General features: G+C 49.7%; 1 protein-coding gene across 4 annotated transcripts; it reads left to right on the top strand.

Moving 5' to 3' along the window:
• Positions 1 to 10,600: 10,600 nt before the first annotated feature.
• LOC119091925 (GPI mannosyltransferase 3) lies at positions 10,601 to 22,167 on the top strand. Of its 4 annotated transcripts, none has more exons than XM_037214851.1 (8): positions 10,601 to 10,650; positions 17,435 to 17,552; positions 18,006 to 18,231; positions 18,889 to 19,036; positions 19,526 to 19,789; positions 20,304 to 20,405; positions 21,385 to 21,570; positions 21,832 to 22,167. In XM_037214851.1, exons 2-8 carry the CDS (start codon positions 17,532 to 17,534, stop codon positions 22,163 to 22,165), a joined length of 1,281 nt encoding a protein of 426 aa, XP_037070746.1. In that variant the 5' UTR covers positions 10,601 to 10,650; positions 17,435 to 17,531; the 3' UTR covers positions 22,166 to 22,167. The 4 variants fall into 4 exon arrangements, with proteins under 4 accessions (XP_037070746.1, XP_037070747.1, XP_037070745.1 ...); XM_037214852.1 differs by lacking the exon at positions 10,601 to 10,650 and adding an exon at positions 14,995 to 16,930; XM_037214850.1 differs by lacking the exon at positions 10,601 to 10,650 and having other exon boundaries at positions 14,995 to 17,552; positions 18,919 to 19,036.
• The last annotated feature ends 1,509 nt before the right edge of the window (positions 22,168 to 23,676 follow it).

Raw genomic sequence — 23,676 nt, 5'->3', positions numbered from 1 at the left:
CTGATATGCAATTGAAGACCAATTTATCGCCGCCCAGACTAAGACAAAAACGTTGGGATCTTTTTTAGATCCGTCGCAAATCGAATTTCAACATTCGGGGATTCAGCACGGCGGTACGCAATGAGCCGACGGGCCAGTATCGGATGGACAGGTGCGATCGGCTCACTGCGTCAGAAACTGTGATCGGGACCTTAGAATCATCCGTTTCAATCTTGGTTAGAACCATTAACTTTCCAAATCTTCAGGAACCCTAGAACAATGTCTGAATGACGAGTGCGTGTTAATAGACCTCATGTACCTGTTGTCCCTCTCGAGCCGACGGGATGGCAATGTCGTGCGCTCCGAGTCCTCGCAGCACATCAATAACCACTATGTAGAGTCTAGCTGAAGCTCAACATGGGAAGAAGCAGAAGCGAACCACTGGTCTAAAGCTCCATTCGTTTGTTCTGATCTGGCCTGGAGCTAAGGAAAAGTGCTAGCCCAGCATGCCTAGAACCGCACACATGAACTTCCATACAGCACACATCCAAGCAGGCGCCGTCTTAGAGTAAATCAGGCCGGGGCCCAATTAACGGTCAGTGAGTGTATGGTCTCATTACAGGAAGGTCGGGAAAATAAAGACCTGCAGTTTTGTGTCTTTCATCAGGTGCCTCTAGGGAAAGTTCAATGCAAAGAATCGCTTGAAAAAAAGTCGAAAAACGATAAAAAGAAATGCTTGCGTGGCGTAGTGGTAATACGATGAGTGCGGTACAAACCGTTTGCCATCATAACGAACAAGATTTGTTAGCTTGTTATGTTATTACAAATATGCTGAGCGTCCGTGCCAAGCTGAAAATATTTGTAGAGCGGTTTGACATGAAACACAAAGCAACAAGGAGTTTGCGAGAAATCACCGACAGTTCTCTATAGAACTCCTCTTTAACGGGTGTCATAGACATTGGGGATTAATCGCAACCAGCTTGTTATAAAGAGCACAGTAATCCACCATTTCGAAAAATGATGCAAACCTGTCAACGAGTGGGTATGTCAGAGCCACATAATCTATGGACACAAATCCCGATCAACGGCAGGGTCGAGCTCAGCCAAGGAAGGCCGAGACCGGAAGGATCGAAAGATCATGGTCTCGCGATTGCTGATTGATTCATGATCATGATTCCCACGGTCCTAATTACAGAACGCACCCTGGAGCAATTGCATACAATAGTAGCCACGCTGTAAAATTGCCGTTCGTTCATATGATAACAGATAAACTTCTTTGTCCATGCAATTGCTCAACAGGCGGAATCAGCCCACGCCTGCGTGTGTTAAGCGGGTACCGCAATCAAATGGTGGTATATGAATGCATTACTTTGTACCGACAGCACAATTCGTTCACATCTTTGCAGTTTACTTACCGGGTTGACGACGGCACCGCGCTCGTCAATAAATTGTTCGCCGTTTAGGGGACCATGGATGTAAGAACAGAGCGGCCAGGTGGAGTCACGCCGCCCCCCTTCCCACTTTTCAGGGGGTCAGCGATGGTAGCTGCTCCCCCCCCCACTTTTTCAGATTTAGGTTTTGTTTAGCTTACATTTGTACTTCTTTAAACATGCATGCCCACATTTACCTAGTTCACCAGTCATCTTCCCCAAGTTGCACTGGACACAATTACTCTATGTGGTAATGGCAGAATCTTATCCCATCATGTACGGCGAACAGATATATTTAGGGTCAAACCCAAGGCTACTTTAGTGCCAAAGGTTCCGTTTTGTCTGTTTATGTAGCCTTAGTTCTTCTGCGTGACTACTAACAATCCCCTCAGCGTATGTTCATGGTGTTTGAAATGGTATGATGTGTTCCTCAAGGACCCCAGACCGACCAGGGGCCCCGGCCCCGTGTAGCCAGAATAGCAGCCGGAATGCACTAAGCGCTGGGACGGAGTGGCCCTTCAACCCTGGACCGGTAAGGGTAATGTACCCCCTAGCGTTTTACTCACCTGCCCCTTGCCCTGAAAGCGTAACGGGTTTCAGAGTGTTGAATTACGTGGATCGAAATGAGGTTAAAAATGAAAAAGGCCAACCCACGTTCGCCTGAAACGTTCATTCTTTCGCAAAATCGATAAGTGAAACAAATAGCATAAAACAGTTCCACACCCTGTACGCTCGCAATCTCAGGGGCAAGAGAAAAGATGGCAGGGGCTGCAGTTTCGTCAAACCGACTAGCGTCGGCTGCTGCAGGTAGCACCAGGTGCCGGGCGCCGTGCGCGCAGGAACGACCGTTGTAATATAATGCTTCAAAATTCTCAAAATATACTGAAACCACGCAGATTATGCCGGGCCGTATGTTTTTAAAACAATTTTGAGGATGTCTTTTGGTCATACTAACAGCTACACCAACGCGAAAAACGGAGATTTTATCTTTAATCTTACAATTTTGTCACCAGATTCCAGCGCCCCTTTCCGGGGACGTGAAGTCTGATCCATCCCTATTATCAACTTCAAAAACCCCACAGGTGAAATACACCCGGACTACCGTGTATATGCACGAAGTCATGTCTCTAAGCGCTCAAGAACGCTTCTTTCAGAGACGCCATCTTTTCGTCTGCTCGTTGGCCACCGTTTAACGTCAGCCGCGGGCCGACGCCGCGCCGCCTGTGGAGACCGCAACGCTCGGTGTAAAGGTTGTTGCAAGTTTGGTGATGGCGCATGTTCAGAACCATGTTACATAATTTGTCTCAGTAGTCGATTCCGACTGAATATTGAACGTTTCCAAACGTGCATGGGTTATCCATGTCAATGCAAATTTTTGACATCGTTTTGCTCTAAATCTATATGCAGGGGCCCACAATATCTCTGAAGAACACAGAAAAAATCAGGCAAACCTTTTGGGTTCTATTATTCAAGAAAAAGTCTCCTGAACTAATGTAAAATGAAGATCGCCAGTGATTTACTCCACGCGGTCGTTAAGCACCAGATTTCCGCAGTTTATAGACTTCAAAATGCAAACAGTTGATCCAGCGATAGCTGCTGGTTTGTTTCTGTTCTGGTTGTGTGACAAAATAGCAATAAACGTCAAACAGTGCGCTTCGATAACAAGCCAGCTATATCCGGCAATTGCAGATTGTGGGGGAGAGGCTTTCACCTCAGGGGCCTTTGTCAATCCGGCGCCCCCTCCCCCCAGAGCAAGACTCGTTAAAAAGTGGGCTATATTCGGCGTTTTTTTTTAGGACAATCACTATCAGGGAGTTTATATCAACCCTGTGTTCACGTTAGCTAGGCTCTGGCCTTGCCCATATCCACAAAAGCGGATCAAGGCGGCTTCGTTAAATAAGAGGCAAATAGGTGCCGAGTAGACTAGATCATGTCTAAGGCAGGCGGCTTCCTGAAAGCTTTTTGTCTACCGTGATGTGGTGTAACGGAAGGTAATAGGGAGAGAGGTACTGTGGCAAACGCCCAATGTATGTTTTACACACCAATAAAAAGTGAGGTTAATCCATAAGCATGCATCAAAGCAGTCATACGATCAGTTCTGGACGGTGGGGGGGGGGGGGGGGGGATGGACCGCCGGGCCAGGGAGTGGCCGTGGACGGTGGACGAGAGCAGGACTCAGATAAGGAGTATCTGAAAGAAGGTTTTCATTCGGTGGCCTGGGTTCTTAGATGAGAAATTCTGGTCTCATGGTCACACCGTTTATGGCAGCAAGTTTTTTAAGCCTCCGAGCTGGTTTCCGCTTAAAATTATAGAACAAATTTTATCTATTGAAAAGCAGGCGGCAAAATATAGGCGCATGAAAACTCTGGCGTGCCATTGGCCATTGAGTTGTATTCGAAATTATGACCAGGCTGTGCCCGGGCCGTATTTTGGTATCTACCCTAAGGGGCAGATGCCTCCCCAATAACCCTAAATGCCTACCCGCTTGTGCAACTTCGCATTCCCAGGGAAACCAATATTAAAATGGATGCATAATCTTGGGAAGCTGGATAGTCTTACTTGCTGAATGGTATAGATGAGTCGAATAAGCAATGTCGTGCACCAGTGGGAAACAGCTGCGGATGTATACCTAGCATAGCAGCCGTGACATTGAATTATTTCTAGAATGTGTTTTGTGAATTACGAGCGGACAAAATCCTCCATCCCTAACCCCACCCTCCCCCAGCCCCTCGTTAGCGGGCCTGTCTCCCAGAAACGTGCACCACGAGTCTGCCTTCCCACTTTTTGAAACGTCCCTACGTTTATACGGGGGCCTGGTGAAAACGCAACGGCTCAAGAAGGGAGGAGGAAGCTCAGTGCCATCTCGAAGCCTCGACGGAATGTTGGTCCAATGCCCACCAACTTTTACTTACCACTTAAGACCCAGTCCTTTACTTTACTTTACATCACTTACCGTGTACCGTGACTTTACAACCACTTAAGACCCAGTCCAAGGATACCATTGGAAAACCCCTCTCAACAGCATGGAAGCCAACTCAACAGCATGCCTCGATTTGTAGCATGCTTCAGAACGGTCTGTGACCTGGTCAGTGAAATAATCTGCAACATATGTGATGCTTAAGTCATTCAACGGCCGTAGTATTGACTCGCCAGGAAAAGACGCTCTCCATGCTGAAAAGTTCTCATCAAGTGGAAAACAAGTGCATTGCTTTACCTATTGCTGCCTGCCCCAACATGAAACAAAAATTGTCCCCGCAACAAGTGCTCCCACGCTGAGGATTTGGGCCTATACGTGTATTGCCCGTCCCCGCGAACTTCCATGAGAAATGTTCATGCATCGAAGTCGGGCGACGTTGAACGTCTGACAGGATATGCCAAGTTGTTTAGTCCAGAATACGATCGTATCCTTATGCCATATGATCGTTTCGCAGCTGCACCGACCACATTGCTGGTTGGTGAATACGTAAATTATGGACGCACCTGATGAAATTGTCTATTGTCTACCATGCACATCAAGGAGAGGCACAAGTTTGTGCGTTTCATTCACGATTCATCTGCCAGGCATATGTGTACACGTACTTCTCATCTGGATGACAGGTGATGAAACCGAAAAACAGCGCAATGTTTATAATATAGGTTAAAAATGCAGGAGTGCTGAGAGGAACGCACAGCTACAGCTGTCATCAACCCTGGGGAAACACATCACAGTTGCAGGTAAATCAATGAGCACAACTACTCGAACATCCGAAGTAATGCCGCGATGGATGAACGCAGTACGAAACATCCATTGTCACAACATGGTTGTGACAGGACCCACGGTGCAGAACAAACAACCAGGGATTTGAACGTGTTCGTTTTGCTTTTTGTATTCACATTACGTAACATGCACAGATGATCAATGGCATAACTTGCTGCCATAAATGACGAGTTTGGGACTGGTGATATACATATTGCTGCACGTCGTTAACGAGTGACTTGGCTATCTATCTACGTGACTTGGGATGTATGACAGATACGTAAGGTCGATGACGATACATTCTTCAGTTATGCGCTGTTCTAAAGTCCTAGCTGGTTTCAGGGTGACGATCACAATTCTCAACGCAGATCATGCCAGCCACCCGATATACCCGCCCGTCAGCTCATGGCATGCCGCCGTGCGTGATCCGCTGGTGTTCAAATTCGATAGGGGACCAGTCTAGGTGAGATGCCACCAAATTCTTTTTTCAGATTCTTCAGTGATTCTTTTGATTGATCCTTTTGAGTCGATCAGATTCTTCTGAACTTTCTTTTCAGGTTCAGATTCTTCTCAGATCTGAACGACAATAAATCGGTCTTTAAGTTCATTAATAACTTTTTAGGATATTTGTGACGCCATGTTTTGTTTAGAAAATAAGGTCAAAGGTCAAACTAGGCTACAATAAGTACTTAGATGACATTAAATGTCATGCAACTCATATTTGAAAAATATAGGTATTTAGCTTTCCCATTAATTTCTTCATGCAATATGCTCCGCTAACTATTTTTGTTAAGCAACCAGGGTTCGCGACGACGTCACCTACTTTCACCTGCTCCTGCTTGTTTATCGGTACGCCATACGGCTCTTTTAACTCTCAGAATCGTGCTTTGGCAGTATATTTACCCAAGAAAACACGTCTCGCCAAATTTGGACGGGGCCATGCTTAAATGCATCTATCCACGGTCGATTGGTCGTGGAATGGTCTTTTACATACAGACAATCTGGGCGTGACATTAGGGAAGCAGAGCGGTACTTCCTCACTGCTTGCGCTTCAGCACACAAACTTTCTTTGCTTACGATGGTCAATTAAACGCTGCTGGTGATGGAGATAGGCATCAAATCAATATTGCAGAAAATCTTATAAATAGATACATTTATTCCCGATATATTTACGCCATTCATTGTTGAGAACCAGCCAGGCTAAAAAATAAGTGAGATTAAATATAACGGAATCCACGTGGAAACGAGACTCCTTGTGGTGCAGTTAGCGAGTCAGGTAGCCTAGAATAACTGAATGCCAGTTGTCAGGTGGCCTGGTTAAACTGAACGCACCCAACTCAAGACCATTCCGTTTGTCCCGACACACCATTGCCGCAGTCTTTTATCCAGTACCCAACGCAAATATGACACAACCCGTATCAAAATACCGTCATGATATTCACTAAGTCACATTCTCACCGACTGTACGCACAGTGGGCTGAATATGACACCTGCAATACATGGCGAGACCCTCCGCCCGCAGGTGATCAGTGGGCACAACACCAACCAGAACCGCCGAGCATCACTCGCATTTGTGCTATCAATACACTTACAGGAATATTGTCCATAACGAGTCTCCCATCCGTAAAGGTCCACTGCGTCCTCTTGTCTGGCACACCCCTGACAGTGGCACAGTTACAGACACACGCATCATCTGTACAGCGACCCCTCGGTCCAGAAAACAGCCCATCTACAGTTGGCCAGTGGTGCGCATCACGAGAGGATCGGCCGGAGTCAGTGACTTACCGGGCCTCTTCTGCCTCCCGCGCTCTCCTTTCCTCCTCCTCCTTCTTTAGACGCTTCCTCTCCTCCTTGGTCAGCTTCTTCTTCTTTTCCTTTTTATGGGCCTGACGATACGAAGTGCAACGTCACACTTAGAGTACTTAACGGGCTGGGTACCCATGCGTAACCAAGTGAAATGGGTAATGGGCTGGGTTGGTAAATATTTTGGGAAGATTGCGAGTATGAGTACGGCTATGGGTACGACGTTTGCAAAAAAAGTATGGGGCTTTGGGTAGCAAGTGAACAGAGTGAAGGAAATACAACACCCATGAGGCCTCTAAGACACGATTCAGGCGTACATAACGGGATTTTGGCAAGTTAGTAAATGAATACATCGTCTTGATGCTTGTATGTGGTGCTCCTGTCTGCCGGTCTCCATGCACCCCACTTCCTGGCTACCCACGAGGTAACAGAATGTCACGTACCTGGGCGTGGGGACTGGAGCTATGGCTCGCTCTGGCCTAGCAGAATGTATTTGTAGGCCCAAGTTCTGATGTGGTTTAGCATGATAGGGATGCTGAACCCTTTCGTTCCGTGCAAGCTCGACTAGACCCGGATTGTTATCCCAGTGCGATTATTCATAAAACATATCCTGGGCAGAAGGTGCCACACGATGTATCATTTCCGATGAAGTAATTCACAAGTGGTCATTTTAAGCATTTGATTGAGCGATCTATGGCATTGAACTTGAATAACATTAATACAAACATAAGAAATGTGAGAAATCAAAATTCATCCCTTCCTTCGTCTTTTTGAAGAACTTTTCAACGAAAAAATCCTTAATTTAACAAACAAACGCAGTTGAAATCGGGTCAATGCATTTGGTGTCATTGACCTACAAAGTCAAAAGTACCGGGAGGAGCAACGTTTCTAAATAGGCGGTGATACGTACTGAAAATATTTCGAAATGCTGTCTTTCTTTTCATAGTTATGGCTGTTCCTTCTCGTAAAATAATGTACGTAGAAATGTAAGTGGCATGCCAAATAATTTACCTTCGTCTAGGTCAAGGTCATGCAACGCCATCGAGTAAGGTTTAGCTGTAATTTTTGTTTTTTAGAACTGTTGAGTGGTAAGAAGTCAATTTGCAACTAAAGTGCTGTGTAGGATTGGTGCATGAAAATGAGGGTGAAATGTCGCTCCTGTTAAGAAACCAAAGCACAACCATGTACTCGACCAATTTATTCTATAAAGCACAGGTGCCAAACTTCCCAAGGCCTCCCAAGGCTGTGCTGCCCGCCTCATCATTCTACCAAGAAGCTTTCGTGGACATAAGGGCGGACTAGCATGAGGTTATCCTCCGCCAAACAAGCGATCCTTTGGGATTCGCACCACCCGAGAGCAGCAATGCAGCTGCCGCTCAATATAGAACTGTCTGCCGGCCCCACCGGTCGTTCTTTCCCATGGCGTGCTATGGGATAATTTAGCTGTTCGCTGACCAGCAATGTGGTCGGCACCGTTGCGAAGCAAACATATGGCGTCAGAATCTGATCCTATTCTGGGCTAAAAAATTATCACATACTGTCAGAAGTTTACCGGTGCCCTCCACTTCAATGCATGAGCATTTTTCATGAAATGTCGCAATGACGTGCAGCACACATATAGGCCCAAATCCTCAGTGCAGGAGTACATGTTGAGGAAGTAGCTTTTATTTTCTACAGGGTCAGGCAGCAGCAAGTAACGCAATGAGCTTGTTCTGTACTTGGCGGAAGCTTTCAGCATGGGTAACGCATTTTCCTGGCGAATGCATACTGCAACATCGGCACCGTCACGGAAAACTCGGACGTGCTTGAAGCTCCTTGAAAATGCTAAGGATATCGCAAACCATTCAAGTCTTGTTTGAAAAGTTCGAACGGAATTTTGCTTTTCGAAACGTTTTTGCTGACAGACGTTTTACCAAAATTTTCACGCACCATAGGCGCAAAAAAAAATGCCTGAGACTTGTTCTGGTTCCCGTTGGGAAGATTAATGATACCGACGACCTAATTCCAGTCTGAATAGTTTGGTGCTTGAGGAAATGAAAAAAGTGTGGAGGCTGTTATGACTATATTAAGCGGCGCCAACACAAAAACGGATCCCAGTAACATTTAACGGATGGTTACGCCGATGAAATGGGGGCAAAATTTGTAAAATTCGGAAACAGGTGTCAGGCTTTTATTCAAACGGCGACAGACGCTGAAGTAAAAGCAGTAATGCGTGCTAGCCATGCACCAAAATGCGCAACGAAAGACGAGTTGAGGTTTTGTATGAAATGGGTGATAGGTGGGATGGGATCTTCGGTCTTCTTCGGCCATAACAAATTGGTCGAAACACAAATCAGGTAACCGCACCAACGGCGACAAATGCTTAAGCCTGAGCCGGTATATGGCAAATATAACAATAAAACAAATTGCCCTTTTCACCAAATTTCAAAATTAAGTGCACGAAATTCGATGAAGAGAAAATGATCAGGGAGAATTGTAGGGTTAATTTGTCTTTGCTCCCCCCCCCCCCCCCCATCAACACATGACCCGTTCCCGAGCCCCTCGGCCTAGCCAATATTGGGGGAGGAGGGCAGGCTCCCACCAAAGAACACAAGTCGACACCCGTGCATTTGGCCACAGCTATGCATCTGCGTGGCTGGGAAGGCGTCGTTTAATTCCTTAAGCTGTCCCAGGGGATCAGCGCCACCACTGACGTACTTATTCCTGCGTGAACTCATTCCGGGGTGTTCGTGTCTGGCTACCTGGTCCGCACCGCAGGTTTGATCGCACCGGCACTGCATGCGCGCCCAAGTCAAATGGTGGCTGATTACCGTGTAGGTATATGGGCGCCCCATCCTCGCACCAATGCTTCTCCCAGCCCTGATGAGGGTTGAAAATAGCTACATCTCAAAACAACACGAATGCTCCATCATTCCGCTATTGTACCTCCCCCATCCGTGTAGGCCAAAAACATCTGGAAACCATAAGCTCACCAAGTCGCTGTCGGTCAATCGCTTCTTCCGTTTAAGTTCGGTTGATCTCGCGCCAGAGCAGAACGTTTTATCTGTATCTACAACTCAAAATACCACGTATGCTCGATCAATCCGCTCTGTTGGCACCTTTCCCAGCTTGACAAGGCAAAAGCATGCGGGGATAAAAATAGGCTCACCATATCGTCGTTCAGTCGTTTCTTCCGTTCAAGTTAAGTCAATCTTGCACCAGGGCAAAATGTCTCCACTGTTGGTCTTAAATCCAGAGCTAATGGAGGGATGACTACAAATGCAATTAGTTTAATTATACACACATTTGAGAGCGCCCGTATCCCATCACGCTCTCAAATGTGAACGATGAGAACCGTGGCTGGATCGCGAGAAGCCACCAACAGCTATCCCGTTTTATACAAATACCGTAGAACGTAGGAAACGACATTGTTGTGGGTAGTTTTTATTACCAATATTAATGCGATAAAAGTTAACTTTGTGTTGTAAACTCAATGACCTGCTCATTTATCACTATACGGCCTTCCATGCAGGAATATATGAATTAAATGTCAAATCACACTGAGTGTGAAAAAGAATAGCAACGCCGGCTGCCATATTTAGCGCAGCTACGACAATGTGGTTATGGGGGAGGGGGACTTTGTGCGTGGATGCGGCTAAGCTAATAGATTAAAGGTGCGGGAGGTGCGGGCTCGAATTGCGGGGGTGTAGGAAGCGACGCTTGGTGGGTATGCTCTCCTGCTTCTGTAATACACGGTGTGAGGACCTAGGTAATCATGCAATCACTGGCCAAACGGTTTGGCATCAGGCTTTTAGTTTCCTATTCAGTTGGGGAGGCTCCAGCCCCCCCCCCCCCCCTCCCCCATCATGGGCTTCAGCTCCCCCCAACTTAGGTTTCAGCCCCTAACCCAACTTGGTGTTCAGCCCCCCCCCCCTCCGCCAACTTGGGATTGAAGGGGGAAGTCTGTTTGTCAGCATGTGTTAGGGCAGGTAGGGTAATTTAACTGTTAACCCTCTCCCCCAATTCAGTTTGGGTACTATGCCCTTGTTTGGCATTCATATAGAAATCTGGCAAGGCTGCTCGAAGTTTACTCTGCAGCATTTTCATCTTGAATATCAGACCCTGCTGTGGCATTGCCATCATAGATGATATTTGCCCTTGAGCATATTAAATATTGCATGATTGGTGGTGATCAGTTCATTAGGACATCACTAAACACATTGCCTATCTATTAATGCATTTGGTTGGTGTTTTTATGTTGATGATGATGCTTTTGCTATGGAGCTTCATGAAGTAGAAGAATTAGGAGAGTTCAGAGTTTTGTAAGTCTTAGTGTCAGGACAGGGAAATGTACATGTAAAACTCTTACATGTTAGTTACATGTTACATGTTAGTTACATTTCAGTCCGCAGTTGTACACTCCTATAACACAGTCTATAAAAATGGGATGCTGCTAAGCATCTGCAGCTTGAACTTGCTCATATGCTGCTATGAATAAATATCTTACCAAAAAGTTTGGGTGAATTGCTGCCCATTTTTGCAAAAGTACTATGACCGCATTTGCTCTAGTACAACTTATATCTAATGTCTTCTAGTCATGGCTCTCAACATGTTGGTTTTGTGTAAATGCCCTTTTTACCTGCACATGACTTTTGATTCCTCTACTTGTTACTTTCATTCTCACATCTGGATGTGAGTGTAACCATGATTTATTGTAAATCTTCCACATTCTGCCAGCTGTGATTTAGAGTTAAGTCCAAGTTTTGCATTTCCAAGTTGCATCCATCATGCAAAGATTGAAGTGGCATCAGTCAAGGAGTGAACAGACCTTCATGTCTAGAAAGGTATGGATGCCAATCATTTTGGGTATAGGCCATTACCACACACCCTGCTGGGGTGGTCCCATTTTACCCTAAAGGCATAGACAACATAGTTGTTTGATGTGAAGTGTAGCTGCACCACACTTTGCATGACTTGGGTAACTAGGTAGCACATCTTTTGGTATAAAAAATGGAATGCACCTTGTAAAGCTGTCAACCTATGGTATGCCAAAGTCAGTTGTGGCTGGCAGCAAAAACATTTTGTAGGGAACTGTTCAGTCTGATGCACAATGTAGGGTTTGATGAAGCCAGAGGCCTCTGAGATCATTTTGTAGGCCAAAAAACAATTCAATTTGGAATTGCAACATAATCTATTGGCCTAGGGTCAGGTATGAAGGTAAGACTGCAGTGAAAGCCATCATGCCATTGTACTTGGAGAGTTGAGAAGATATCCCCCCCCCCCCCACTACCTAATAAAAGGGTAGTTAACCAGTCACCCAGATGTGTTTGTGTTAAAACTGTAAAACTCTGCGCTGCCTGTGGGGCCACATGGCGACCTAAAAACATTGAGGCTCCTCTGATCCCTCACTGATTGCATTTTGGGCTCCAACCTTCGGGGGTATTGGCTTATCCTCTTTGTGAAGGCCCTGTCCCTCCACCCCGGGATGGATTTACACCTGATGTCTGGTTTAGATGCTCCTAGTATTTTTGGCTTAAAGATTGCCAAGGCATAGGGTACAAAGCTAACTATTGCATGACATTTTACTTTGTGGCATTTCTCTGTACCCACGTAGGGTCCGCTGGGCAGTAGGGATAGGTCTGCTTAGAGACCATCGCGCCAGGTACCACCAGGTGGCGGGCAGCTGCCCGGACGGCGTTGCGGCAGCAAGGTGCACTCGAGCAAGCACGGAAGCGGCTGGCGGCCCTGCCGGGCGATTTTTGGCAACTCCGGCAACGGACCCCCGGCAAATTAAATCGTACAAACTGTTACAAACGTAGCATGTATGCATGTGCGTGCGTATGCCAGAGCTGTACTGACCATGTCATCGCTGTTGGGTCCCAATGTCAATCATTATGACGCGCAACTTCGGCTAGACTGCCCCAAGTTCATCGAGAGACCTTCCTGCACGATAGATGCAAGACGGGCCAAAACGGCACAAACGTGGCATGTGCGCACACATGTGTCGTATTGAGGTGGTTGTCGGCCGTTTTATCTCTTTGGTGACTGGCATTGCTAATATTCTTTTTTAAAAGCCGCTCTGAGTGACAGGCGGTCGCCCGGTCGAAACTTGCCTCCTGGAGTACTTGTGGTAATTCCCAACAACGGAGTTACCACAAATATCACGATTTAGGTGTGAGCCCACTCAAACTAGTACGAGCGTAGCACGTGTGCATGTATATGCCCAAATTCGAGAGCCATGCGAACGTTTCATCGCTTTCGGGTCCATACTCATGAATTATGAGGCGCAACTTCAGCTGAATTGCTCAGGGCCAGTAAGAGACCTCCCTGCAGGCTAGATGCAAATCCAGCCAAAGCGCAAACATTGGATGCGTGCACGCATGTGAAAAATGGGGGCATTTTTCGACCATTCGATCGCTTTCTGGAATGGAGTGGTCATGCTTCCATTTTTAAAGTACTCCGAGTGACGGCGGCCGCCTGGTCGACGAGCGCCACATGTCCAGTAACGCACCAGTCCGCAGCCTTAGATGCGATACCGCCCAAACTCATAATAGGAAAGCTTCCGCTCACCCACCCACCATCCTTCTCCCAACCACCGCCCCCTCATTGAGAGAAAAATGTGTCGAGTCCGGGGTAAGACGGTGGTGGTTTGGAAGGGGCGGTAGTATTCAGAATTTGTCGCGGCTCAGCCTCCGAACTGTCGTTCCGGAATTACGCCCCTGCAGATTGTTGGAGAAAGCCGTCTTTCTTTCACCACATCCTGAAATTTCATCACCGCCCTAGCTCTAGCCGGGCTGGATGGAAGCCGTCCCCTCCTCGCCATGCTCGGTATTCTCAGAAGTTTACGGGGAGGCCTTTCCGAGTCCCCGAGGCACCGCCGCCGGCGCACCGCGCACCCGGACGGCACGTTCGGCCAAGGTCACCGCCAGCTGGGCTCGGTCCCACTCGTGCTCGGTGGCTCGCCGCAGGGGCGGCACTTTCAAAGTCGGGTTGGGGAGGGCGCAGCCTATAACATTGACCTGACCTTCCCGAATACCTGACTTCTCCGCGTGGCTGCATGTCGCTCAGACCGCTTTTACAAAGAAAACGTCACAAGTTCAATGCCAAAGTCCAAAGACCCATGAGCATATGCCCATCATTTTTATATGCATGTATATGTGCTAATTTTGTACCAGTTTGGGTGGTCTTGCACCTAACTCGCCGGCAGGTCCGTCGTTGGACTATGGACAAGTATCGTCCGGCCGGTCGCCAGCCACCCAGACCGCTTGTACAATGGCATGTTCAATCACCAAGGTGATAGAATGGTCGATAGATATCTTCATATGTCACATTGGTACACATGTGCCATGTTTGTGCCACTCTGGCCGGTCTGGCATCCCGCCTGAAGGGGAAACCCGTACTGGACTTGAACAATTCAGTCGAAGTGGCGCCTTCTAATGCGTGGCAATAGCCCCGAAAGCGATGAGACGGTCGCTACAGCTCTACTCTTTAAACACACAAACACATGTGCTACGTTTGTAACAGTTTGGGCGGCCCGATTTGCCGGAGGTCCGTTGTTGGACTAGACAGTTATTGCCCTGCAGGGCCGCCAGCCGCTTCTCCGTCTTCTTGAGTGCACCTTGCCGCCACACCGCCGGCCGGGCAGCCGTCCGCCACCTGCTGGTGGCGGGCGGGCCTTAGAAGGCCCATCCCGTCATGACTGCGAAGATGTGGATGCAAATGCCATTAGACAAATAACGCAACAGATGATGTATGAGCTGTTGTTTACCAGTATACGGAAGACAGAATCCAGTTTTCATTGCTATCATCCATTATTTGTTTAGATCAATGCCCTGGACATCTCCGTGCATGCGCGTCACTTTGTGACCAAAACTGTGCCGAAACCTGCGAGTTTTGATACCCCATGCTCTATTGCATTCTCTTGCAGATTAAAAATATGAAGAAATGGACACTAGTGCTCTTGGCAATCAGGCTTGCATCTGTTGTCTTAACACAGACATCTTTGTTCCGGATGAGTACTGGCAGTCTCTGGAGATTGCCCACAAGATAAGCTTTGGGTTCGTATACATAATATTTACGATATGCCGCGGATGCTCAACTTTGTCAGATCAGTGTGTGGTGCCCAGCTTCCTTGTCTGTCACCGGGCATGTGTTATGATCCTTTGCTGAGACCTGAGGGTGCAGCAATTTTCCACATGTGCTGTTGTAAGGCTGTGTTTCTGGTTCTGTTTACCTGCACTATAAAATGTGGTAAGCTTGTTTCGTGCTAAGCAAGTCTCTCCATTAAAACTTGTGGAGAGGCATGACCATAATATTCGTAAGAAAATGGCTTGTTTATTCAATAAAGGTGATTGCATGAATGGTGCGTTGAAAACGTGTGATGCGTTTTCTGAACAAAGGATGACACTTTTATTGCCAGCTGGTTTCTGTTAAAATTTCCGCGTGCTTTCTTACTGATGGGCAGTTTCTGAATCCAGCGGTTAGACAGGTATCATATCGCAATGATATATCTGGATTTCGTGATGCAAGCATTGTTGTCATGACACTGTCATCATCATACTTAGTGCAGCATTTGGCTGTTTGTTGTTTTCTGTGAGTTTTTGCCATGTGCATACATGTCCAGTTTAGATTTCAGCCTGAACACGCCAGGACATAATTATATGACGCCCATCCATACATGCAGCCAGGACGTTGGCATGGAAGGGCACAGTTGACAAAGGGCCCCTGATAGCCAAAGGGGAGAAATAACCTAAAAATCTGCGACAGTAAAGTACCAAAAAAGTCACTGAATAGAGCCATTCGTTTGTGAGGGCATTTGGGCATTGAGGGCTTTTCCTTGATGGTTTTCATATCTGTCTTCTTTGGCTGGAATAGAAGCCAGAAGTTACCGCGAGATCAATTCTGTTGAGTCTGTAGACAGTTCACTGAAGAAAGCATGCGCTGAACGCTGCATGACACATGTCACGGGCGCTCCCCATTTTACGGCCCGAGTGCAATCGGGTCCTCGATCGTTGGCTCCGAGGGGCTCTCCGACCCTCTTCGGACCTCCTCATACAAAGCACATGATCGACTAGGGGTCACTAGCCGTAACATGAGCTCCTGTTATGCATCATGGGCCCCTGATCGACGCAATGGCTCCAACCCCCGTGCCCCCCGGCCTTGGCCCTGACGGAGCGAACGGGCCTCATCGAGCATTGCTGTTAGTCGGATCGGATTCCCTTGTAAGCACAGGGTCCTCTGTTAGGTGCTGTGGGCCCCAGACAGATACACGGGCCCTGACTGGCGTAAATTTCTGGCTCCAGCCTTGTAGCTGATTGGAAATGGGCCCTCGGGCCTATACCAATACGAGCGGACTGTGCGGTTCCGGTGGTGTCTGACCGAAATATAGACCCATAGCGACTCGGTATCCATGATTGGCACACAGGACCCGCGTGGTGGTCATTTGAGGATCCGTTTCCGTAGGCCGGAGCCCCTGAATAAGATCCCGACCAGGCTTTCGTGCCCTTACGGTCCAATCGAGCCCCTGATCGCCGGACCTGGTGGGCCCTCCAGGCTCTTTGGGCCTTCTCGAACACTGCCTGTGGCCGACTTGGTGCCCCTTGCCAGTACAAGGCGCATTAGGCGCTGTGGGCCCGACGAATGTAAATCAGTGGCTCCGGCTTTGCCGCTGCTCGGGAAATAAGCTCTCAGGTCCACGCCGCCACGGAGTCGGATGTGCGTTACTGGCGGTGTCTGAGGACATATCGGCCCTCATCGATTTAGGGGCCCCTGATCAGACGCAGGGCTCTCTGGGTGGTATTTGAGTGCCCAGCCCTGCGGGCCGGGGCTCCTGAATACGACATCTGGCCGGCGTTTCGGGCTCTTAATCGTATGTCTTGAGGGATCCTCCAGACCCCTTGGAATCTAAGGGCGGCACGTTCCCCCTGTGTGCCCCATTCCCCTCTGCCTGCGCTACTGAGTCCATGAAACCACAGTGACCTATTGCTCCAGTTCCAACACCTAGGTGCGTATTACCATGTAGACAGTTGGGAGTCGGGAAGTGGATTCAGGGGACTATTCTTTAGTATTTACCAGATTGGCAAGCCTGATCAGGGACTTATCACTAAAGGGGCAGGCCATTCATTCAATCACTCTGTCTGTCTGTTCATCAGCTCTAACAGCAGGCCATGTTAGATGCGTGAGCTTCTTTCACATTGGTATGCTGTGATGTCCTGCTACTAGGCTGCTTGGCTTTAGGCACTGACTGGTCTGCAGACACTTCCTGTTTGTTTGGTACACTGTAATGTATTCAGAGCAATTTCGTTCTCAAACATCAAGCTTATTTGCAAATATTACTTAGCTTTTGCTTATATGTGGCTTGCATGGTTGTGGAAGATTTGGGATTTGATGACATTCCTCATGGTGTTTCGGGTTCTGATATTAGCATGCAACTGGCCATGCAACAAATACAGTGTGTGCCATGTTTTAAACAGTGCTTACACATCATCAGCCTGCCCCACGTTTTCAGGTATGGCTACAGTACATGGGAGTGGAGAGAGGGGATTCGAAGCTACCTTCTACCACTGTTGATTGGAGGACTGTACAAGATTTTACAAATATTGAACATGGACAGTAGAGAAATGTTGGTATGGGTACAGAGCTGTCACGCCACTCCGGTTAATGGGTGTGGAATGAAATGTGTCTGTATTCTGGGACCATGGATTGGCTATGCTGGATGGGACACTGCACCGACTTACTATTGCCCCCGGGGGCCCCCGACGTACCCGTCATCTGGTGCCGGGAGTGTAGTAAGGAAAACATAACTGCCAGCCATACAGCGGTCTATGCGTACTTCGGCGCCGGGTTTCTCGCTTTGCACCAAAGATAAGGCATTTGATGTTTTGTTATCCATAGTCAGACCAACAAGGCAAATCTGTGCGCCAGACCTTCAGTGTTTCTTGTCGACTGTGCAATGGACGTCAGTAATAAAGCATGCACTCGGCCTGGCTACTAGAGCGGCTGGTGGCCGTCCGGCTCGTCGTATGGCCTGCTCGCTCGTCGTATTCACTGTGACGGCGCCGTCCGTCGGCCGGCCCCAGGTTTACAGTCCGCGCCTGCTGGTGGCGCTGCTCACCTGGGCCGGCGACGTGGCGCTGGTGGAGGCGGCCCACCGGCTGTGGGGCTCACACACGGCTGGCCACACGGCCTGGAGTCTGGCCACTTCCTGGTGCCTCTTCTACTGCGGCTCCCGGACCCTGGCGAACACCGTGGAGATGGCGCTGCTGGCCATGGCGCTCCGCCGGTACCCGTGGAGACCGTGGCTGGGTGAGCAGGCTGGCAGTGGGGGACATCCGAGGTCTGCACTGTTAGAGACTATATATTCTGTAGTAACATATTTATTCGTGGTCGCTTGCGGGGGTTCCAACATTCGCATCATACTTGAGTGCAACACATTCGCGCCACGCACGCACACTCGCACGCATTTCATAGGCGTGATGTTCAGTAGTTCAGATGCGACCAGCTGTCATGACCACAGCTTGTCAGCCTGTGATTTTCCAGCAAATAGTATGTGGTGGTTGTAGGCCGGACGAAGCCCTCGCCAGGTGACCCTGCATGTGGTCCGTCAGGCGACCCAGTGCGCGGCTACCTATGGATGGGGACCTGCCGTGACCCTGACCCCGCCAGTCTCGTTCGTCAGGTGACCCAGTGCGCGGTTACCTATGGATGGGGACCTGCCGTGACCCTGACCCCGCCAGTCTCGTTCGTCAGGTGACCCAGTGCGCGGTTACCTATGGATGGGGACCTGCCGTGACCCTGACCCCGCCAGTCTCGTTCGTCAGGTGACCCAGTGCGCGGTTACCTATGGATGGGGACCTGCCGTGACCCTGACCCCGCCAGTCTCGTTCGTCAGGTGACCCAGTGCGCGGTTACCTATGGATGGGGACCTGCCGTGACCCTGACCCCGCCAGTCTCGTTCGTCAGGTGACCCAGTGCGCGGTTACCTCTGGCTAGGGGCACTGGCGGCCGTGCTGCGACCGACCGCAGCACTCACCTGGCTGCCGCTGTGGCTGGCCGACTTCAGCTACACGAGCAACAAGTGCGCGCTGCTCTTGACCTCGTCCGCCGCCGGGTGAGAGGTGTCTCTGACGACGTTCGTCAGGTGATGCGGCCACGCCCGCCCCCGCCCTCCGCTGACCACCATCTGACCTCCGATCTAGCCCGTTTGAAGCTGTTTACATGGCTCGGCGTGGTGAGTGATGCGCATCTGAGCATTAGGCATGGTAGTATCCAACTTGTTTTGTTTTACATCTGCCACCATGAATTTCGATGTTGTCTGCTTGTCCTATTTTCCCCGTAGTTTAAGTGGTCCATGGTCGTTTGCCTGGTGGTGGCGATCCGCGTCGATCCATGTCGTGGTGATGGCGTTCGGGTTGTGCTCGTGCTCCGTGCTGACAGTATTGTGCTCTCTGCGATCTTCCTAGTGCCAGTTTTGTGCTGGTTTCTCCCTGTGACGCTGCTCTAAGCTCATCCTCTACCATGCTAATGCGCACTCGTCGTCTCCGGTAACTGTGCTCTGTTCTGGCGCTTCTGGTGGCAGTGTTGTTGTCGACTTCCCCAGACTGGCGGCGGCGGCAGCGTGCCTGCTGGTTGACTCCCTGGGCCACGGCGCGCCGCTCTTCAGCCCGATCACCTTCGTTCGCTGGAACGTGCTGGGCGGCGTGGCCTCCCACTACGGCACGTCACCGTGGCACGCGCACCTGACGGCCAGCCTGCCGACCCTGCTGGGTTTGCACGCGGTGCCGGCGCTGCTGGCGGCGCGCCGGCCCGGCCGGACCGAGGGGGTCTGCCTGGCGGCACTGCTCTGGCTGGTGGCCGTGTACAGGTAACGCGACGCGGCTTGGCGCCCCTTCTGACCTTACCTACGACGCGCTTTTCGGTGACGTGTCGTTTGGACGCGCTTCAGTGTTTCACGCGTTTTCAGGTGCGCTGGCCGTCTTGTGGTTAATCATCTCAGTCATTGATATTTGCTTTGGACATCCATCGAGATCAGGGCCTCTGTAATTCTGAAGTGGCTGGTGATTCGGTCCTTCTTTGCTGTGCCCTTATACACTGTGCAGATGAAGCCTTGCCCCCAAAGCTGAACCATGCATTATGTCTCTGACGCCATTTTTAAGTGGTGTGTTTTACCCATCATGCGTCATTTGCGACGCGCAGCCCATCTGTGTGCAAGAGATGTATTGTATTACGCTGGGCTGCGAGCCCATCTCTGGCAAGTGTAGGTTGTCGCGTACCGACCCGGATTCTCGTAGCAGACCGTCGCTGCCATCCATCCCAGTGTCATGCCCAGGGCTTTTTGAGCTTTTCCGTGCACTGATCTGTGTGACGCATGGTTTCAGCGCCCTACCACACAAGGAGTTTCGGTTTCTGCTGCCAGCCTGGCCATTCTGCGCGTTACTTGCTGGCAAAGGCTTCTCCTGGCTCAGTCGAACCAACGAGAGGTAACCAGGCTGATAACTGCACGCAGATGTACACAACACAAGCTGTCAAAATTGTCAACGATAGTAGCCGAGTATCGGTGATATTTTTCTGGCAATGACGAGTGTTCTCCGCAAACATTATTTAAAGAAGCAGTTATGTTCACTAATACTGTAATTATATTAGTGTTAAATTCGAGGATAACAACCATTCGGGTTGAAGCATTTGTCTTTGTTTCAGGGTTGTGGAGCACATTTTTACAACCTTCGAGCGCCAAATGATTTGGGGTATGGGATGGGTGTTTGACTTGCCACAAATATACTCTGCCATGATGACGAGCCGAATACCACTTTTGACTCCTCCAGTGGTCTGGGCAGGGGGCTGTAAGCACAGCCTGTCCGGCGTGACCAACCATTCTGGCGTCATCCACTCCGGCCACTTCGTGACAATGCAGACACCTCTTTTTGAGGGAGTCGTACGAGTATAATGAGTAAAGTCCAGCTCATCCATATGTGCCGCGCCAACGGCTGTGGACCATGTCTGCTGTTCTCCAAGCTGGCCAATCCCAGACCTGGCGCTGACCAAGACGCTATCACTCGATGGGGCTCGAAAGGGCTGTTTTACCTGTAGTCTCGCCTGCTGATTGTTTTTGCACTTGCAAATTCTAGTGGTGTTCCCTTGACTGAATAAAAGACTTAAAAACAAGTCGATTCATTAGCAATTAATGAAGGAAGTCTGGGATACTAAATGCTAAGATTTTGTACTGTCATATGTTTTTGCAGGTAGTTTCAAATTACAGTTTAACATGTGACCATGTCATTAATTTTACCTGGGAATACAACTTACAGTTCATGTAGCCACAAGCCCAGGGCACAAGGTTCCATAATCCAGGTTCCACTGGTGAACATAAGTCTTTTGTGGCTCTGCGATTGTGTGTGTAAGGCAATTGCTGTTGGTGACGTACATTTTTCTAAGAGTGCGTAACCACGGCAATTTTTTCAGGTACTGTTCAGGTCTGAAGCTGTTGATTTTGCTCACAAACGTCGCTGCCGCCCTCTACCTGGGGCTCGTTCATCAACGTGGCCCGCTAGATGTCACTAGTCAACTGGTGGCAAGGTTGCACGACGGCCCGTTGGATAAGGCGTCCATTCTTTACCTGATGCCGTGTCACAGCACACCTTTGTACAGGTAAATGAGTGCCTGTGGTGGGGTTAGGTGGATGGTTACCAGCATGCGCTTCGCATAATCGTTTCGTTACGTACGGGCATTGACTTAACATCAGAAGACATTGGAGGCTGACCTTCATGGGAGCGCCTCATCTGTGTGGAGTGGTTGGCCCGGGGGACCGAGCGCGCCCCGCCCTGCTGTGAGTTGCCGCTTGCTGTGTGCTGGCCAGTGTCGGACCCTGAATCCCGGACTGATTCGGTGTACGTGGCGTCTCGTCGGCAGTCACCTGCACCTGAACGTGACGACCCGCTTCCTGACGTGTGAGCCGAACCTTGCGGCCGCCGCCAACTACGTGGACGAGGCTGACCAGTTCTACAGCGGGCCGCTGCGCTGGCTGCGGCACGAGTACCCGTCCCTGCTGGCGCAGCCGGCCGCCGAGCCAGCCGGCCGCCGGCTACCCAGCCACATAATCCTCTTCGACGGGCTGTGGCGGACGCTGGCGGCGGAGGTGCGCGGCTTTACCGTCTGTGCGAGCGTCTTCCACGCGCACGCCTCCGACGAGAGGCGCGGCGGACGGATCCTGGTGCTCTGCAGGGACGGCTGGGCCGGGGATTAGGCCGCCGGGTTTCGTACCATTCGTGCGGCCACGCTCCGTACCTTCGGGGATACACCGCGACTGGATGGGTGGAACTGAGCACGAGCTTCAGTTATTATGCTCGTATGCTGCTAGAGGGACATTATGTGATGTGGGACGGAAAGAGCGAAGATGTGATCTCATGTTTGATAATGTTATGGTTTGTGACGCGTAGTTTGTCAAGTGTTTGACATGCCTTACGGGTACAAATACAGTGCTGTAACATTTGCTCGGATATTGTCCGCCACTCAAAAGTGTGGACAACGAGAGATTTGGGGGGAAAATCGGCCAGACGACAAGAGGTTTTGTTGAAAACTAAAAAGGTGCAATTGCTTCAGCGTGGCAGTGTTTTCGCTTTTAGGGTTGTGCTCTTGACCAAACGGCGCCTTGAGCACCCGCGTCATCCTGAAGGTGCAGTCCGTAGGTGCAGCCAACAAGAAGCATCATCGTATGACTGCAAAATTGGCCAGCAATCATGTTGACTAGCTCACATAAATCTCATCTCTCCGCCATTTGTTGATGGTGGGCTGTGTAGCACGGTGGAACGGATGGCGAGGAGCCTTGCAAAATAAACTGACAGACTGTAACTCATTAAAACAGGATCTTGTTTGCACTGACACGCGAGCCCATTCTCTCTCATCAAGCAAAGTGAACGCATGCCCTGCACGCAGAGACACAGGCAGGAGGAATCGGGGGTACGTGCCTCCGTGGCTTCAGAGGGGGCCACGACTAGAGCGCCTGTTTAAGGGGCCCGAAAGGCCGGCCGGAGGTCGCATTCAGGGGCCCCGGCCCGCAGGGCCGGACACTCAAATGCCAGCAGCAGGAAGGCCCTGCGCGCTGATGGGGGGCTCCTGAGAAGGTAAGGGCCTACATGTCAGTCAGGCACCGCCAGTTACCGCACTGTCGACTCCGTGTCGGTGCGGGCCTCAGGGCTCACTTCCTTATCTGCTACAAAGCCGCGATTGCGCGATTTAAGCCGCGAGCCATGCGATTTATACTGGTCGGGGCCGCTGTATCTTTCAGAGGCCGACTGCCTAACGCGAACTCCTGTGTGCGCATTGAGCCCCAAGCTGGCCAAGGGCAGTGTTTGATGAGGCCCGAAAAGGGTCTCGGGCGGCCCACCGGAACCAACAATCAATGGGCCGGTTGGAGGGCATAAGGGCCTGAAAGGTTGGCTGTTTGTCGCAATGAATCGCATTTTACAATGGTTTAGAGGACTCTTTCTAGACCGATAAAGCTGAAGGCTTTGCTAGAATCTTCATGTTTGCTACACAAAGAGCTTAAGGAACCTGCGAACATAGATCGAAATGGGTCAACAGTTTGTATTAACATGACCAAGTCATGTTTGCCTGGTCATGTTCAACATTCAGCCTGACTCTATCAATGGTACATCCCCAATAACGTAATTTTGAACATGAGCGTTCGCAAATCTTAGCAACCAAAAACCTCAATGTCACACATTGCAGTCTCTGTTATGCACTCGGGGTCGACCC

This window comes from Pollicipes pollicipes, unplaced genomic scaffold (genome assembly GCF_011947565.3).
Source record: "Pollicipes pollicipes isolate AB1234 unplaced genomic scaffold, Ppol_2.1 Scaffold_3447;HRSCAF=4054_pilon_pilon_pilon, whole genome shotgun sequence".
Lineage (NCBI taxonomy): Eukaryota > Metazoa > Arthropoda > Thecostraca > Pollicipedomorpha > Pollicipedidae > Pollicipes > Pollicipes pollicipes.
Note: the sequence above shows the minus strand (reverse complement) of the source record. Positions and strands in the feature narration are given on the sequence as shown.